This window comes from Perognathus longimembris, chromosome 23 (genome assembly GCF_023159225.1).
Source record: "Perognathus longimembris pacificus isolate PPM17 chromosome 23, ASM2315922v1, whole genome shotgun sequence".
Taxonomy (NCBI): Eukaryota; Metazoa; Chordata; class Mammalia; order Rodentia; family Heteromyidae; genus Perognathus; species Perognathus longimembris.
In genome coordinates this window covers 27,254,452-27,272,815 of record NC_063183.1, presented here as the reverse complement: position 1 = coordinate 27,272,815, position 18,364 = coordinate 27,254,452, and the positions used below count along the sequence as shown (strand labels likewise).

The window sequence follows — 18,364 nt, the reverse complement described above, 5'->3', positions numbered from 1 at the left end:
GTGGTAGACTTCTTGCCTAGCATGCATGAAGTCCTGGGTTTGATTCCTCAGTATCATATAAACAGGAAAAGCGGGAAGTGGTGTTGTGGCTTAAGTGGTAGAGAGCTAGCCTTGAGCAAAAGAAGCTCAGGGACAGTGCCTAGGCCCTGGGCTCAAGCCTCAGGACTGGCAATAAAGCGAACACTACTTCCACCAAGTGGCACTGGCATCCTGATAGTGGCGTTCTCTGCTTCCTCATGTGAGGCCAGGAGGTTACCCAATGGCAGCTTACAAAACACGGCTTATGTTCTTCTTACCCAGAGGGGCTGGACCTGCATCTAACTCCTACAGACAGACGGGGGCTGGGGTGCAGGGCTCCATGGGGGAGCACACGCTTGGTGTGTGGAAGGTCCTCTGCTCAAGCCGCAAATGCGGAAGAGCTCACTAGGGATGTGGGTGGTCCCAAAGTCAAATGGTTTGGACCCTACAAAGAGGGTGGGAAACTTGAATATGGACCATCTGCCAGCCACGTCGCTGAACTAACACTGTATTTTAGGAAATACAGGAAAACTACAGGTACACAGAAGGCTGGCCTTGTTCTTGGGAGATAGATGAAAAAGTACTTATAGGTAAGCTGTCATGATATCAAAACTTTTGTCTTAGCAAAATAAATGATATAAATGATATCTGTGTGTGTGTGTGTGTGTGTGTAAGAACACAGAAAAGCATAGAAAGGTGTTCATAGTACATATAGGCGAAAGGCTACACAAGTTCATCCCCTTAATTTTTTCTGTGGGTTTGAGAAATGTCAACATAAAAAAAATTGATATAACTAGTTCATAAAAAGTAGTTCATAAAAAGCGACATAAGTATTTCTCAATGATTATGTTTCTTGATGTGTTGTTCAAGTCAACACCTTTACAAAAGTGTAATTAAATCCGGCTATCATCCAGACAGAATGGTTGCTCTCAATCACTAACTTGCTGCCAAAGACATAAATGCCATAAACTTAATAGCTGTCTTATTTATTTTTGGTCCCGGTCCTGATGCGTGAACTCAGGATCTGGGCACTGTTGAACTTTTTCTGCTTAGGACTACCACTCAAGGGGCTGGGAATATGGCCTAGTGGCAAGAGTGCTTGCCTTGTGTACATGAAGCCCTGGGTTCCATTCCTCAGCACCACATATACAGAAAACGGCTAGAAGGGGCGCTGTGGCTCAAGTGGCAGAGTGCTAGTCTTGAGCAAAAAGAAGGCAAGGACAGTGCTCAGGCCCTGAATTTAAGCCCAAGGACTGTCAAAAAACAAAACAAGCAAAAAAAAAAGAAAGAAAGACTACCACTCAAGGCACAGCTCTACTTCTGTCTTAAGAGATAAGTCTTATGGACTTTCCTGCAGGGCTGGCATTGAACCTTGATCTTTAGATATTCAGCTTCTTGAGTAGCTAGGATTATAGGCATAAGCCACCAGTGCCTGGTTTGAGCAGCGTGTGTGTGTGTGTGTGTGTGTGTGTGTGTGTGTGTGTGTGTGTGTACATATATATATATATTTTAAAGCAAGATATATATGGAGACCTTTTGGGAACAGGATGGGCTTCAACCCTATGAAGGTGTTACTTGGTAATCAAGTATCACGATGCAAGCTACCGACCACTCAAAATGCAAACCACCTTTGTTTTGAGAGCTTTTGTTATTCTTATTTGCCTTAAATTGTAATTGAGTTTTGTCACCAAGCACTTAAGAAAATTGCAGGAGGGCAATTATAAAAGAAATATACAACATAAAACTATATACACTAGCCACTACCAGAGCTTTCAAGCATATTAACTGTGGCTTTGATTTCTTAAAAATATCCATATGAAAAAGAAATGTTCAGTGGTCGAATGCTAACTTCAAGTAGTAATCTTTTAAGGGACCACCATATGGAAGGTATTTCTGAGATCACACACAAGGCACGACACAAGAACTTTCATCTTTGTATTATTGGCAATAGATGTCATTAAAATAATAGAGTTCTTACCTTTCATCTACAAAGCTTTCTTTGTAAGTTGTGCAATGCAAAGTATTTAAGAAAAAATTAAAAAGAAACCAATTATAGAAGAAGACAGTGGCCCCTCAGAAGTGCTAGCAATAACCCAAGAGTGAGATGAGACGTTGAAACATGTAAGAGAGGCCCTAAAAACTTGCAGATTTAAAACTGATACCAATAGATGCCAAAAATGTTTTCCCTCTGGATAAAAAGTAACTGTAATATCCTAAATATTCATTGATCTAACTCAAAAGTTAGGTTATGATATTTAAACAGCAAGATAATGTACATACAGCAAGATAATGTACATAAAAGTACCTGATTCAATGAAATGGCTTGAACTACAGTAAGAAGTATGTTTCTTGAGAGACTCCTTCATTCCTGATATGGTATGTCACTGAGGTAGCCCGTGCTCTCTTGGAATTCACTATATACCTCTTATTTCCCACCAAATTCTCCATCCTCCTGCCTTAGCTTCCTGAGTGCTGGGATTACAGGTGTGCAACATGGTGTCTAATTTGAGTTCTTGAAATTTCTTAATTAAAAAAAATTACTAACATAATAATTAAAACAAAGACTGGTTTGGGAACTAGGCATAGTGGCTCACAGCTCTAATCCCAGCTACTTAGGAGGTGGAGGTCAGGAGGACCAAAGTTCAAGGCCAGCCTAGGAAAGTTAGCAAGAATCCAATCTTAACCACTAAGCTAGGCATGGGTCTCATGCCTGTGATCCCAGCTACCAGGGAGGTGTAAATGAAAGGACCATGATCTAGGCCATGCAGGGACAGAAATGCAAGGTCCTATTTGAAAATACCAAAGCAAAAAGACTGAGTGTAAAAATGCCAGCATCGCCAAAACATAACAGAAGACATACTTGCCAAGAATTTGCATTTCTGTTTTCTTGTTGAGGGTTTGTTTTTGAAAGAGGGTCTCACTATGTAGCCCCAGGCTAGCCTCAAACTCTCCATCCTCTTACTTGAGTGCTGACGGCCATCTAGCACCACACCAAGCTGAAATGTGAAACTTTTAATAAACACAACTGGATTTGTTTTACCAACCTGGAGTTTCTGAAGAATTGGACAAGGGAGCAGATGCTTCTGCTAAGGCAGCTAATGTAGCTAATACTGATGTGGAAGAGTTTCCGAACTGAACGGCAGACACCCCCGTTTCATCTAGGAGAAAAGGGAAAGTGACTTGAGTTTTCAAGGAGCTTAGCCCAAGGGCTATTCCTCACATTCTAGTTTACCTCATTCACGACTTCAGGGACGCTTGAATGGCTAGTTTTTGAACAGTAACACTAGAGTACACTTTGCCATGTGGCTTTTCTTTAGATTGTTTTATCTCAGAGAAATGTGTCTGGCCAATACCAAAGAAAACCAGAGTGCCTGCTATCATCTTACCCTCCTCTCCCACAATCCTTTCTTGTAAAAGGCTGAATACCTACTGAGGCATGAAATGCCAACAGCTATATCTTCTATACATCTCAATATCTGTGGTCTTGGATGGATTTTTCTGAGGATACCAGACCTGTTAGGTTCACCACCCCTCCGGGGCCGATGATGAACTGTGGTGTTGCCGCATGGATGGTCACCGTGTCGGGACTCTCTGGGTTTGTGTTGATTTGGTTCTGCATAGCAATCTACAGGACAGACCGCCAGAGTGTTAGCACAACATGGGGTACAGGTTCCCCACTGCAGCAGAAGTACACACACAGAGCACATTCTCTAAGAACTATGTATCCTTGTCTATGGACTACTCAGAGTATAGTGGGAGTACACAGGTATGAATTCAGAAGTGTTGCTGTAGCTCAAATAGTAAGAATGCAAGCCTTGAGCACAGAGAAGCTCATGGATGGCACCCAGACCCTGAGTTCAAGCCCCATAACCGACCAAAAGAAAAGAAAAAGGATGAATTTATACCTTAAAAGTTCTCCCACCATATCCCTGGTGAGAGGTTTTTATAGCAACCGCAATCATTGGACATTCAAAATACTCCACTGCTCAATAGCAACAGTGATTACTTAAATTACTTCCTCTACTATATTAAGCAACATATGATAATACTACATATATAAAGGATTAGCCTTTCCAATTAGTTCCTAGTCTTGGACCCTCTAGGTATAAAAGAGTCAGAAAATAAGTCAAACTCATTATCCTAACATAGCACTTCTACATGAATTTCAATGAAGGCAGGATATTAGAGGAGCGAATTCAGTCTTTTGGGAAAGGGAACAAGGAGATAGGTATGAAGAACAGTAAATAAAAGAAGGTAATTTATATCAATGTTGTCTAGCTGAAGAAAAGGAAAGTATTGCTGCTTACTTAAAAAAGCAAAAATAGAGCTGGTAGGTAGCTGAGTGGCAAGCCAAGCCAAGTGCTTGCCTAGCGAGTGCAATGTCCTGGGTTCAATCCCCAGTACCAAAAAAGAAAAGAAAGAAAGAAAAAAAAACCAGCAAAAATTAAGTCTGTCTATCAACAAATCTTTTTTTTTTCCTTTCGAAGGATGGTGGAAAATAAAAGAATCGGATGGTAGGGTTGGGAGAAGAGAGGTGCCTGGTAAAACCCTCAAAGGGCCACACTATAGGAATGAAGATGAAAGGGAAAGGGATTGTGTTGGTACAAACTGAAGCCAGTACCTGGAAACAGACCACAGTAAATCAAGTTTCACTGTTAGCAGTATTCTCATGTACCAAGCCAAAACAAATGAAAATCCTCTCTAGAGAAAGAGACCATTTTCCTAGACCTCAAAATTATTTTTGTAATTTTTAAATATATTATGTTGGACTAAATGGTCCTTGAAGAAAAGGGCATTATAGTTTTTTTTTAAAAGAAAACATTCTATCATTCACTTGGAGACATAATTATGGTGGCTAATTTTTAAACTTTCCTAATAAAATAATCTACAATAGACTTTGAAAACAACATATGGTATCCAAATATGCAACAGAAATAATAAAGTTTCTATGAGGGGAACTCAGAAACTTGAAACAAAGAAGCAGTCACCTAATCTAACATTTCATGAAAAGATTGTGGTCGGACCATCAGAAATGTGAACATTTCTAATGGTGTTCCTAATGAACACCAGAAGTGAAAGAAAAGGCCTGTGTAAAAGAACTGCAAAGCCACTGCTTTACATCACAAAAGACAAGAGACCCACTCACCCTATTATAGCGTCAATTGTTTGTTTTCTTAAACTGAAAGCCAGCTTACCTGTAAAATCTCTGCCAAGTCTTCATTTCCATTGTCTATTGAAATATCAAATGCAGTTTTACAAAATTTACTTTGTGTGTGTACATCAGCACCATATTTGATTAAAAGTTCCACCACTTCTTGATGATTGTGTTCTGTGGCCCAGTGCAGTGCGGTCATCTTCAACATGTCTTTTGCATTCACGTCAGCACCATGCTGCAAAATATTTCAAAGAAACAGATAAATACAACAAGAATGCCTGACGGGAAAATTCTTGCTTAAAAACAAGAACAGATGGGGCTGGGAATGTGGCCTAGTGGTAGAGTGCTTGCCTAGCATGCAAGAAGCCCTGGGTTCAATTCCTCAGCACCACATATATAGAAAAAGCCAGAAGTGGCACTGTGGCTCAAGTGGTAGAGCTACAGCCTTGAGCAAAGAAGCCAGGGACAGTGCATTTCTCTTAGATAGGTTTACCTAAAGGTCAGAATAAGCAGTGAGTAGTAATATATCATAATGTAAATAATAAAATGATAAAGAATAATGTTGATCATTGTTTCAGGTGGTCCCCATCATCCTTTGGCATTTGGATGATGGAAGCTAAGTCATTTGTATTTTAAACTCCTTGTTAATCTGTGAGCTGTACAAGCCTAAAGCTTCCTTTCCATTGTTTGACCAGACTTAAGAATACACATAAAAGAAGGTTCTTCCCCTCCAGAGAGGGATCTTTTTTTTTTTTTGCTCAAGGCTAGCACTCTGCCACTTGAGCCACAGCGCCACTTCTGGCCATTTTCTGCATATGTGGTGCTGGGGAATTGAACCCAGGGCCTCATGTATGAGAGGCAAGCACTCTTGCCACTAGGCCATATCCCCAGCCCCCCAGAGAGAAATCTTGAAGATATATATGTGTGTGTGTTGGGCGGCAAGAGTGCTTGCCTCGCGCGCGCGCGCGTGTGTGTGTGTGTACCCCTCCCCCAGTCCTCAGATCTCAGCCTCCTGAGGAGTTAGGATTAGAGACACGAAGCTTGAAGATACATACATACATACATATATATGTGTATATATGTGTATATATATATATATATATGGTTTTTTTGTGTGTTTTTTTTTGGCCACTCCTGGGGCTTGAACTCAGGGCCTGAGCACTGTCCCTGGCTTCTTTTTGCCACTTGAGCCACACCGCCATTTCTGGCCTTTTCTATATATGTGGTGCTGAGGAATCGAATCCAGGGCTTCATGTGTAAGAGGTAAGCACTCTTGCCACTAGGCCATATTCCTAGCCCCAAAGATAATTTTTTTATCTCATGGACTTATATACATACAAACATACCCCCCCCCACACACACTCACAAATGAAACATTTACAAAACATTAAGCAAGCATTCAGTAAAACTAGATCCCCTCTTATGAAGTCTCTGTAGGGCTTAGTTTCAAAAGCGGAATAAAGTTGGTCGCAGTGGCTTATGCCTATAATCCTAGCTACTCGGGAGGCTGAGATCTGGGGGATCACAGTTTGAAGCCAGCCCAGGAAGAAAAGTCTGTGAGACTCATCTCCCGTTAATCAGCAAAAAAACCCAGAAATGGAGGTGTGGCTCAAGTCATAGATCACTAGCCTTGAGCAAAAGCAGCTCAGGAACAGCGTGCCCAGGTCTCCTGAGTTCAAGCCTCAGGACTGACACCCCCCCTCCAATCCCCCCCACCAAAAAAAAAAAAAAAAAAGTAGAGAAAAAGAGAGCACATACCTTAAGCAAAACCTCTACTATGCTGGCGTGGCCCTCTGAAGCTGCCATATGTAACGGTGTTCGGTCCACTTTGGTTCTGGCATCTCTACTTACACCAGCTCGGAGTAGTACCTCGGTGGTGGAGTAATGTCCGTACTGTGCTGCCAGGTGAAGAGGAGAGGTTCCCAGCTGCCCCACAGAGAAAAGAGGAATCCTTAACATGCTCCTACTAACTGTATGCAGTTTCTAATGTTGTGTATGGATAAAGCAACTCTGTATATACATACAACTCCAAAGAAATTAAGTAATTCCTTGATTTAAGCTGATTACATCTTCACAGAAGCCTTTGAGAATTCCCATGCATTTATTCATGAGCAAAGAAATATTTCTTTTAATTCAAACAGTTATAATTTTATCTCAATATTTCAATTCGTTTATTTCAATATTTTCTTTAATTCCTATGCTAGTTAGCTAGTTATTACAGGGTCATGCTGTATAGCCAAGGCAGGTCTAGACCTCTAGATCCTTCTGTTTCAGCTTCTCAAGTGGCAGGATTACAGGTTATGTATAACTTCATTATTTTTTAGCAGAGTAATTGTTATTAATGGTAATTAAATGCAAACTTTTATCTTCTTAGGTACAATTATATAACTCCCATCTCTGTTACCTTCTGAGCTATAAATTCTATCTGAGCTATTTATAAGACTGCTAAATTGTATCCAGAGTGGCTAGATACTGCCCATCCCACATAAATGTACTTTAAAATCTTAAAGTCCAAGTTGTTTTGTGTGTGTGTGTGTGTGTGTGTGTGTGTGTGTGTGTGTGTGTGTGTTTTGCTGGTGCTGGGGCTTAAACTCAAGAGCCTGGGCGCTGTCTCTGAGCTTCTTTTTGCTCTACCACTTGAGCCACAGTATTACTTCTGGCCTTTTCTGAGTATTTTATTGGAGATGAGAGTCTCACAGCCTGTCCTACCCAGGCTGCCTCAAACCAGTTTTAGGATCTCAGCCTTCTGAGTAGCTAGGATTAAAGGTGTGAGTCACTAGTGCCTGGCTTCAAAGTCCAACTTGTCTGGATAGAGTACTTGGATAAGGATGTCTAATACCAAATTCATTTGGCAACTGTAAAATTTGTGAACAAGTAATTTATCATTTTGACTACTTATAAATATCATACCAGCTAAATTCGTATCTAAAATAAGAGGAAACAACTTAAAAACATTACAAAATTAAAGTCATTCTTTACCCAGTCTGTAGTAAAAGGAGCGCCATTTGCCATCAAAATACGAACTTCATCATCTTGACCTGCACGTGCCGCTTCTAAAAGCTTCTTTCCCAAATCTACCAGGGACATCTAAATAAAACAAGAGAAAACGGACATTAAAGTTTCCAATTACATATTGTGACAAGACTTTTAATAGTAAGTCCACTTTTGATTATTCCCTCAAAAGGCAAAAACTACAGATCACAAAAAAGCAACTTCTATTTGAATTTTCTTTCTCTATAAGCACTTAATCTAGAATAAAATTGGTTTGAAGTCTTCAAATACATCCAATAAAGACAGCAGAGGGAAGTTGGCAGAGAAAAACAGGTCTAGAAGTAAAACTAACTACTAATGGTTCTCAATGAAAGAGGTATAAAGAGGTATAGTCATAAAATTTTTCATATAAGTAAATGAGGTCCAAAACACTGTCTTCTTTTTTTGGCACAATTTAAATTAGAATAAATCTAGCATAAGTTTTTTTTTGCAGTACTAAATGTATACATAACTCTAAAATACGTATTTTCTATACTTGGACACAAAACATACACTTAACATTTTCCAGGAAGGGACACAATTCACATTCCATGAAAATATTCAGTTTAATGATGCTATTGAGTAAAGCACAGATCTCACTAACAAGCTAGAATGAATACCTTCTAACTCTATGCCAAGATACGTAAAGAGACTAATTAAAAAATGACTGGAAGAAATATTATTGTCATTATTTAAAAGGGGGAAAACTAAACAGCAAGAACCCAGTAAATTTGCAGGGCATTAGTGGCTAATACCTATAATCCTAGCCTCTCAGGAGGCTGAGATCTGAGGATTGCTGGTTCGAAGCGAGTATAGGCAGAAACATCTGTGAGACAGCATATAGGCTGTCTCATATGTGTGTGTATACACACATATATGTACATGTATATATGTATATCATTTTTATAATGTAAAGAACCTATAGGTAGCTGGGCACCAGCGGCTCATGCCTGTAATCCAAGTTACTCAGGAGGCTAAGATCTGAGGATCACAGTTCAAAGCCAGCCCAGGAAAGAAAAGTCTGTGAGACTCCTATCTCTAATAAACCACCCAGAAAACTCGAAGTGGTGCTGTGGCTCAAGTGGTAGAACACTAGCCTTGAGCTAAAGAGCTCAGGGACAGTGCCCAGGCCCAGAGTTCAAGCCCCAGGACCCAGAAAAAGAATCTATAGGTAGGAAAATGCTACATTATGTCATTTAACAGAGCAAGATGCAATAATTAAATTAGTTTTGAAGATATATAACATGAAATGTTTAGGTCATGTTAAGTGAATAGAACCAGTAAAACCATTTTTTTTTCATATCCAAACACGCTACTGAGATGGGGATGCAGTGCACCAGAAGAGCACTTGTCTAGCATATGCAAGGCCCTGGATTTGATCCCCAGTACTGCAAAACACAAACAGCAAAATATCAGCTGGGTACGATGGTTCACACCTGTAATACCAGCACTAAGAAGGCTGGGTTACATAGCAAGTTCCTGTCTCAAACATTTTTTAATTTAATTGAACATATATACATATATGTATGTAAGTATAGCTCACAAATGTCAGTTTATATAATGTTACTACACTGCCTTCCCAACTTAAGATGTCTCTTTTTGTAAAGGGACAAATTATGTCCCTTGCCATTGCAATAACACAATAAGGATTTGAACAAATCAACTTCTATAATTCCTGGATGCAAAAACATTTCAGAATGCAGAATACTTCAATCATTGTGATTTTAAGACCGCATGAGCAACATTATATTATACTATATGTTATATTATATATTATATATTATATATTGTATTATATTATAGATTACTCTAGCAATGTTCTCAAATGGTAGCAGCACTGCCCCCTAGAGGGCATTTATGGAGGCATTTGGGGGGATTAAAGGTAGGGGGCTCTGAACAGTCAAGTATGGAAAATATTAGAGGTCTAGCAACAGAGAACAGTCACACATTCTGAATATTTCTCAAAGGTTCCATTAAAGATATCTAAGATTAGTTGGAATCCAATTATGATGCAAGAAAACCATTTTTTCAGTAACTTTTTCCTAGACTTTCTTGAATGTAACCATGCCATAAATCTATGCTTTGTTGAGAACTTAGTACGAAGAGTAGTGTTACCACTGTCAATGTCACTTCAGTATCTGTATCACCAATGTAAGATCTTATCCATCAGCTGTAAGCATGGTATCCTATGGGGAAACTTGGTTCAGTACTTACTCAGGTACCAACTCTGTGGATGTCCAGATGCCTGACATTAAGTGCTAGAATGTTTGTGTATAATCTATGCACATCCTTTCAAATTTTAAGCCATCTCTAGACTACCATAATACCTAATATAATGTAAATTAATATAATGTTTATGAATAGTTGTTTTAGAAAATGACAGAAGTCATTATATGTTCAAAACATACAACTTTGTTTTTCATGCACTTGGGATGTGATGTTAGGATGCAGAACCTACAGACATGGGGCTAACTGCACAAACATGTTGGTTTACACACAGATGCAAGCATATGTTCACCTTGCTATATCACCTGGTATAGTATTTATGCATTTAATGCAAATTTTTAATAAATTACATTTATTTTTTAATGATGCAGATAGAAATATTAGCTGACCTTTCATTTCAAGTAGCAGAAGGGGCAGACACAAGAATTTTAAAGTAAGATTGAAAATCAATGATCAAGCAAGATCAAAATCAAATACATTCTATTCTTGTGTCAAGACTAATTAGTAAAGCCTTAAATAATGAAAGATGTCATATCACAACAATCATTTCTGATTCTCACTTGAAAGGAACTCGTGAGTCTTAGGAAAACCCAGATGCATTCAGATAGTAACACTGATCAAGAAAGGGGGCAGAGCTCCAAGTCAAGTCCTCAGGCCACTCCGCTCCATTCTCTCTATGTTAAGTCCTCAGAGACATAGTGCTAGACTTAAATAAAATCATCCAAATAGTGATGGGAACATTTCACTTTAGGTATAGCAAATAACTTCTCCCCCACAAAACAAAGAGATGCAAGGTAACTCAATAAATTGTAGTGGGGCTAGGGATATGGCCTAGTGGCAAGAGTGCTTGCCTCATATACATGAACCCCTGGGTTCAATTCCCCAGCACCACATATACAGAAAATGGCCAGAAGTGGCGCTGTGGCTCAAGTGGCAGAGTGCTAGCCTTGAGCAAAAAGAAGCCAGGGACAGTGCTCAGGCCCTGAGTCCAAGCCCCAGGACTGACAAAAAAAAAAAAAAAATTAAAATTAAAAAAATAAATTGTAGTGGATGTTGAAAATAGTGGGTACATTTTAAGCCATTTAGTTTAATATTCCTATCTTCTCCAGATGAAAACAGAAGACAATTCTACCTGTAATCCCTTCACTATTGATAAAAAGCTTATCACTGTCTGACACAAAGCATATTTTTTTGCTCCATGTAAAACATTGTTTAACAAGAGCCAAAGAGCAACTTCAAAGTATCTACCTCTGCTGAAATATCCATGCCAAGAGGGCCATCTGGTGGCAAAAAGATTACTATCAATAATTACACTTAGAGTATTTTATTTAGAATTTTCTGAAATGTATAGCTCATAGAGTAGTTGTGAGAATTACAGTACTGACTGAACATAAAAGCCAGGAGTGGTTTTGAAACCACCACAGGAAAACAATGGTAGACAGGCAATTACTTTGTCAATAGGACTCCAATTGTCCAGGAGATAACAAAAATGGGATTGGATCAAATTAAGGTTTCTGCCCACAGAAGAAAACAACTGCTACCAGAATTAAAGTCCTCAGAATGGGATAAAATCTTCACCAACTTCATCACTGATAAAGAGTTAGTGTCTATAATATAAAAATTAAGCCAGGCCAGTGCCAGTGGCTGAAGCCGGAAATCCTAGCTACTCACAAGGCTGAGATCTGAGGATGGAGGTTCAAAGCCAGCCTGGGCAGGAAAGTCCATGAGACTCTTATCTCCAATTAACCACCAGAAAATCGAAAGTGAAGCTGTGGCTCAAAGTGATAGAGTACTATCCTTGAGCAAAAGGAGCTCAGGGACAAAGCCCAGGTAAGTTCAAGCTCCATGGCCGACAAAAATTAATAAATAAACAAAGCTGGGCACCGGTGAGTCGCTTGGGCAGGAAAGTCAGTGAGACTCTGATCTCCAATAAACTATCAAAAAAAGCCAGATGTGGAGCTGTGGCTCAAATAGTGGAACTTAAGAGCAAAACAGCTCAGAGACAAGGTCAAAGCCCTCAGTTCAAGTCCCAGGACTAGAACACAAAAGAATTACCTTCTAGAAATTATAGGGTGAATATATGTAGCCTTTGTAACATTACACAAGTTCATATAAAGATAAAGGAACTAGCCAGGGGCCAGGGCTCACATCTCCGGAGGCTGAGATCTGAGGATCCTGGTTCGAAGCCAGCCTGATCAGAAAAGTTCCCATGGAGACTCTGGTCTCCAATTAACCACCTAAAAACCGGAAGTACTGCTTTGGCTCATGTGGTTGAGGGCTAGCCTTGAGCACAGAGACAGCTCCTAAGTCCTGAGTTCAAGCCTCATAACTGACAAGAAAAAAAAAAAAAAGAGATAAAGGAACCAATGGACTTGACTAAATTCTCATATTTAAAACCCACTGTGCCTTTAATCCAACAACTATTAGTTTCTTTTGTTAATTTAATTTTTTTGTGTGCCAGTACCAGGGCTTGAACTCAAGCATCTTGTTCTTGCTTGGCTTTCTTGCTCATAGCTAGTGCTCTACCCCTTGAACCTCCACTCTGGCCATTATTTTCTTTTAAATCACACATTATTACCACAGGAAGATACTGAGGCTTGAAAAAGAATGCAAAGACTGGGATGGGCCCATAGCAGGCTTTGAATCTACTAGGGGAGCACAGTTTCTTACACAGTGAAGATAATCAACAGCTGGCTGTTTCAAGTCAACAAAAAGAATAAAGCTGGCTCACGCCTGTAATTCTACTAGGAAGCTGAGATCTGAAGACTGCAGTTCAAAGCCAGCGCAGGAAGTGAGACTAATCTCCAACTAATCACCAGAAAACCAGAGGTGGCACTGTGGCTCAATGTAGTAGAGCACTAGCTTTGAGTGGAAAAAGCTCCAGGGCAGCAACTAGGCCCTGATTTCAAGCCCCACAATTGACTAAAAAAAAAAAACCCAATATATACACTTTCCCCTTTTCTCTCAAGGGTCTCACATTCACCCTCCCTTAGTCTTTCCTACTCATTGCCTTGTGTCTCACACATCACAATTTTTATATGAAATGAGTATATTACACATACTGTCTGCACTGTGCTTTGTCCCCCACTTAATTCATCTTTCTAATAGTAAACACTTCCTATTTTATACATGTACAGTGCTCAACGATGAGAAAAATATCACAGTTCATTTTTAATTCCAAGAGAATGCTTTATCTCTTACTCTACAAAGTGGAAGGCCTCACCTTGCAATATGGATCCATCTATCAATTGTCCCAAACTCCTGCAATCTGGACAACCACATTTTAAACAATTCTCTTCCCACTCCCTACAAGCAAATCTTATCCCAGACACAAAGCCTCTCAGGCTATTGTCCCTCCTTAAAGAGGCTAGGCTCCCTTCTCCCTACCCTAGCCTCAGGCCAGGCCCACTTTAAACCAATCTGTTCTCTAATATAGCTTAAGGAGTAATCATTTCCTTCAAGTTTCCTCAGCACTAGATCCCATAATAAGTATGTTTCTCCTGCAGGCATTAAGCAAATGTTTATTGAGCATTTGGATGGCATGGAGTTTATGTTCTGGAAAGAGAATGAGGCATTACAAAAAGCAAACAAGAAGTAGCTAAATGCAGGGACAGGGGTAGGACAGGGTAAGAAAGTCTTGGAATCAGGATGGGGAACCACCCCCTTTCAGATCAAATGACTGGGGACAGCCTCTTTAAGAAAGAAAACTGAGGAGACAGTGAAAGAGAAGATGGGGCTGGGAATATGGATGGCCTAGTGGCAAAAGTGCTTGTCTCCTATACATGAAGCCCTGGGTTCGATTCCTCAGCACCACAGATATAGAAAATGGCCAGAAGTGGCACTGTGGCTCAAGTGGCAGAGTGCTAGCCTTGAGCAAAAAAGAAGCCAGGGACAGTGCTCAGGCCCTGAGTTCAAGCCCCAGGACTGGCAAAATAAAAAAAAAGAAGACACCATGCTCCCCCACATTAGAACCCCTCTGCAGAGCAGGGGAACCCCTACTCATTTATCTTGGTGATGGTTATCAGGAGGTGGGCTTGTGGGAGGTGAATGGATTATGAGAGCTTGGTCTTCATGATTGGAACTAGTGTCTTTTGTAAATGATGTGACAGAGTCCCTTCTAGCATGAAAGGTCACAGGGAGCAAGCTCCATCTATAATGTGGGAACAGGTCCTAAGACACAAGACCCGCCAGCATCCTGGTCTTGGATTTCTCAGCCTCCAGAACCATGAGAAATAAATGTCTGTTCTTGTAAGCTATCTAGTTGGTGGCTCTTAGGGTATGCCCAACAGACCAAGACAGTTGATCATCAAATCCTAAAAGGTGTCTACTCGTCTCCTAAGGAAATTAACTTAGTGTGTAAGGGATACAACTGCACTCACAAGTGTGTTGCACTACTCAGGACTGCCAAGGGGCCTGTCAATGGATGATGCATAAAGAAGATGGGCTACTTCACAAATGGGAAGATTTCAACTGTAAAACCAACGAATTTCTGGCACTTGCAGTAACCTAGACACAACTAGAGGGCATGAAGTGGAAAATTCAGGCACAATAGGACACCTATCACACGCAAAGCAGCAAAAGTTGGTCTCAAAGAACAGATAGTACTTACAGAGCCTGGGAAAGCCTGGAGGAGGGAGGAAGGGAGAGGGGATGGCCTGTGGGAGCAGGAGTACAGGCAGATAGGAGGAGCGACTCCTCAGCAGGGTAAGAGTGGCTGATAACAACGGATTGCACATTTCAAGCTAAGGGAATAGAGATGATTCTGCATGTCTCCAATACAAATGATGTCGGATATAACTCTTAGGCCAATTACCCTGATCTGATTATTACACATTTTATATAAGTATAGAAATGCCAAAATGTACCCCATAAATGTATAATTCCTATGTGTCAATTTTTAACACATTATTAATAATGAGGTTGAATGGAATGTGTAGATTGTAACAAAAGCAGTCCATAGTTGAGTGTTTTTTGTTTTGTTTTGTTTTTTGCCAGTCCTGGGGCTTGAACTCAGGGCTTGAGCATTGTCCCTGGCTTCTTTTTGCTCAAGGTTAGCACTCTGCCACCTGAGCCACAGCACCACTTCTGGCTTTTTCTATATATGTAGTGCTGAGGAATCGAACCCAGGGCTTCATGTATATGAGGCAAGCACTCTACCACTAGGCCACATTCCCAGCTCTGAGTGGAGTGTTTTGTTTTTTTTTTAAGTGGATAGACATCATAAATTAGTGATTTTCAGACTATAAGTCATGACCCACTAGCAGATTACATAATCACATTAATTGGTTAATGTAATTTTTTATTTTTTTGCCAGTCCTGGGGCTTAAACTCAGGGCCTGGTTACTATCTCTTATTCTTTTCTTTCAAGGCTAGCACTTTTGAGCCACAGCTCCACTTCCAGCTTTTTGGTGATTCACTGGAGATAAGAGTCTCATAGACTTTGCTGCCTGGGCTGACTAAACCATGATCCTCAGAGCTCAGCCTCCTCAGTAGCTAGGATGATAGGTATAAGCCACCAGGGCCCAACTCAAGCCAAACATACACATGTGCTAGTACACAAAAGCACAGCACCATTTATATTCATATATATGATGATTATGTTAAATTCATTTCTTACAAGGGGATACAATCAAATGATATTTAGAGGCTAGGAATGTAGCTCAGTGGTAGAAAACTTGCCTAACATGTACAAGGCCTTGGGCTCCATTCTTAGCACAGTAAAAATAAAATGAAATAAAAACAGACATTTGCACTTTGTACCTGTAAACTTTTTTTTTGCCAGTCCTGGGCCTTGGACTCAGGGCCTGAGCACTGTCCCTGGCTTCTTCCCGCTCAAGGCTAGCTCTGCCACTTGAGCCACAGCGCCTCTTCTGGCCGTTTTCTGTATATGTGGTGCTGGGGAATCGAACCTAGGGCCTCGTGTATCTGAGGCAGGCACTCTTGCCACTAGGCCATATCCCCAGCCCACGCCTGTAAACTTTTTGATAAACAAGTGTACATCTGTATGTTAAAAAACTAAAACTGAAAGCTACTTCTATAGCTGCCATACTTCTAAAGTAACGAATGAGATGTAGTCAGTGAAAGACAACATATGGGATATATACTCTGTTCCTCTCTACATCCCTTTTACTCATGCTGCTCATGCACTCTCCCACAGAAGTACTGCAGTTCTTCTAACAAGCCACAAATCTTGCCCGTGTGCTTCCTCTGCCTAGAAATCCTTTCACTTAGATAACAGCATGGCACATTCCCTCACTCCAGGATACCCCAAGATCTTGCAGCTTTCTGACTACCTATAGTAGCAGCCATACCCACCACACTGGCCCCCTATCTCGCTAGCCCCCTTTCTTCATTACCACCTACCACCACGTATCTGTTTGCTATGTGTGTCCTACCCACCCCCCCACCCCCGGCCCAATGTGAGCTTCAAGTAAACAGGGACTTCATCTTGTTTTATTCACAGTAGCATAACTCCAGAGACCAGAACAGAGCCTGGCATAGGTGACTATTTCTGAATAGGCTTTGACAGACAAAAGAAAAATGAAGAACACAACATGTTAGGCATGGGGTATCACTGAGGAAAACAATAAACTTAGTGATATTACAGAGTAAGGAATAAAGTTGAAGAAGCTGAATTTAACAGGAAAGGGTCTGAAAGTCAGAAAGTAGAATTTGTACTTTACCCTGCATTGGGTATCATTCAAAGTTTTGAGTAAATGGTGATCCATTTAAACATTTATTCAGCCCAGGTTCAATTCACTTTATTTGGCACAGTGGAGAGTGCAAAGATCAGTGGCACATGTTCTGCCCTTGAGTTCTCAGTTTAGTAACAGTAAGTTCAGTAAGTTTTGGGAAAAATTATTCTGAAAACTATACTCTAGAATAGACACAAGGAAAAGGCTCTAAGTGAGAAAAATTGTTGACTGATGCATATAAGAAATAAAGGAGAGCTAGGTGCCAATGGCTCATGCCTGTGATCCTAGCACTCAGGAGGCTGAGATCTGAGGAATGCCGTTCAAAACCAGCCTGGGCAGGAAAGTCTGTGAGACACTTATCTCTACTTTTATTACCAAAAAGAGCCAGAAGTAGAGCAGTGACTCAAATGATAGAGCAATAACCTAGAGCAAAAGAAGTTCAGGGACAGTACCCAGGCTCTGAGTTCAAGTCCCAGGACCAACACCAAAAATTTAAAAAAAAAATGGTGGGGGGGAAACAAATGCATCACAGACAACTTCAAGATTCAAGTGTAATGACAATGAACTTAATGCAAAAACTAGGAGCAGACAGGAGTCTGGGTAATAATAGGGATGGAAATTCCTTGAGCCTTCCAATGTAAACATCCAGTAAACCACCTGAGTAACAAACCTGGAAAGGACACCCATGGGAGTGAGTCACCAGTATACAAAACATCCATCTGAGAGACCCTGGAGAAAGGGGGAGCCAAGGACCACAGAGTGGCAGGGACTGAACCATGAAACAATAAGGAAAACAGAAAAGCGGTAGTCAGAAAGGGAAATAAAAATGATACCCTAACATGAAAAGCAAACAAGAATGTTAATAGCCTGGGTGAAAATCAATAGTAACATATCTCTATAGGCTAACTAAAATCAAGATGAAGTCAATATTATTGACAAGAGTGGCTGTTCATTAAAGTTGACTCTCCCCGCCCCCACCCCCACCCCTTGCCCAATTACAGAAGCCTATACATTGAAGACAGGGAGGAAAAAATGACTGGAAAAAATGACCAAGGTGACCAGAGAGGAAACATTAAATATGACACCCAAATTCCTCTTTCTCTTAACTTACAAAATAAGAAGACAAATTGAGTCATCTTGGTAACAATTATTTTTTTTTAAAACATACAAGCTTATACTTCATTTTTTTTCAGTAACTCAAAGTCAATGGCCTCTACTGAGAATTAAAGAGGAAAAGAAG

At 40.4% G+C, this 18,364-nt stretch overlaps 1 protein-coding gene across 6 annotated transcripts in view; it reads right to left on the bottom strand.

Annotated features, from left to right (window-relative positions):
• Positions 1 to 18,364, bottom strand: part of Gabpb1 (GA binding protein transcription factor subunit beta 1) — a 40,992-nt gene that overhangs the window by 12,581 nt on the left and 10,047 nt on the right. For all 6 annotated transcript variants that reach the window (XM_048333142.1, XM_048333144.1, XM_048333140.1 and 3 more), the window contains exons 2-6: positions 8,153 to 8,260; positions 6,932 to 7,099; positions 5,214 to 5,408; positions 3,532 to 3,643; positions 3,063 to 3,176 (exon numbers count right to left, since the gene is read on the bottom strand). In XM_048333142.1, the coding sequence (XP_048189099.1) occupies positions 3,063 to 3,176; positions 3,532 to 3,643; positions 5,214 to 5,408; positions 6,932 to 7,099; positions 8,153 to 8,260 (697 nt within the window). The remainder of the gene's footprint in view (positions 1 to 3,062; positions 3,177 to 3,531; positions 3,644 to 5,213; positions 5,409 to 6,931; positions 7,100 to 8,152; positions 8,261 to 18,364) is intronic.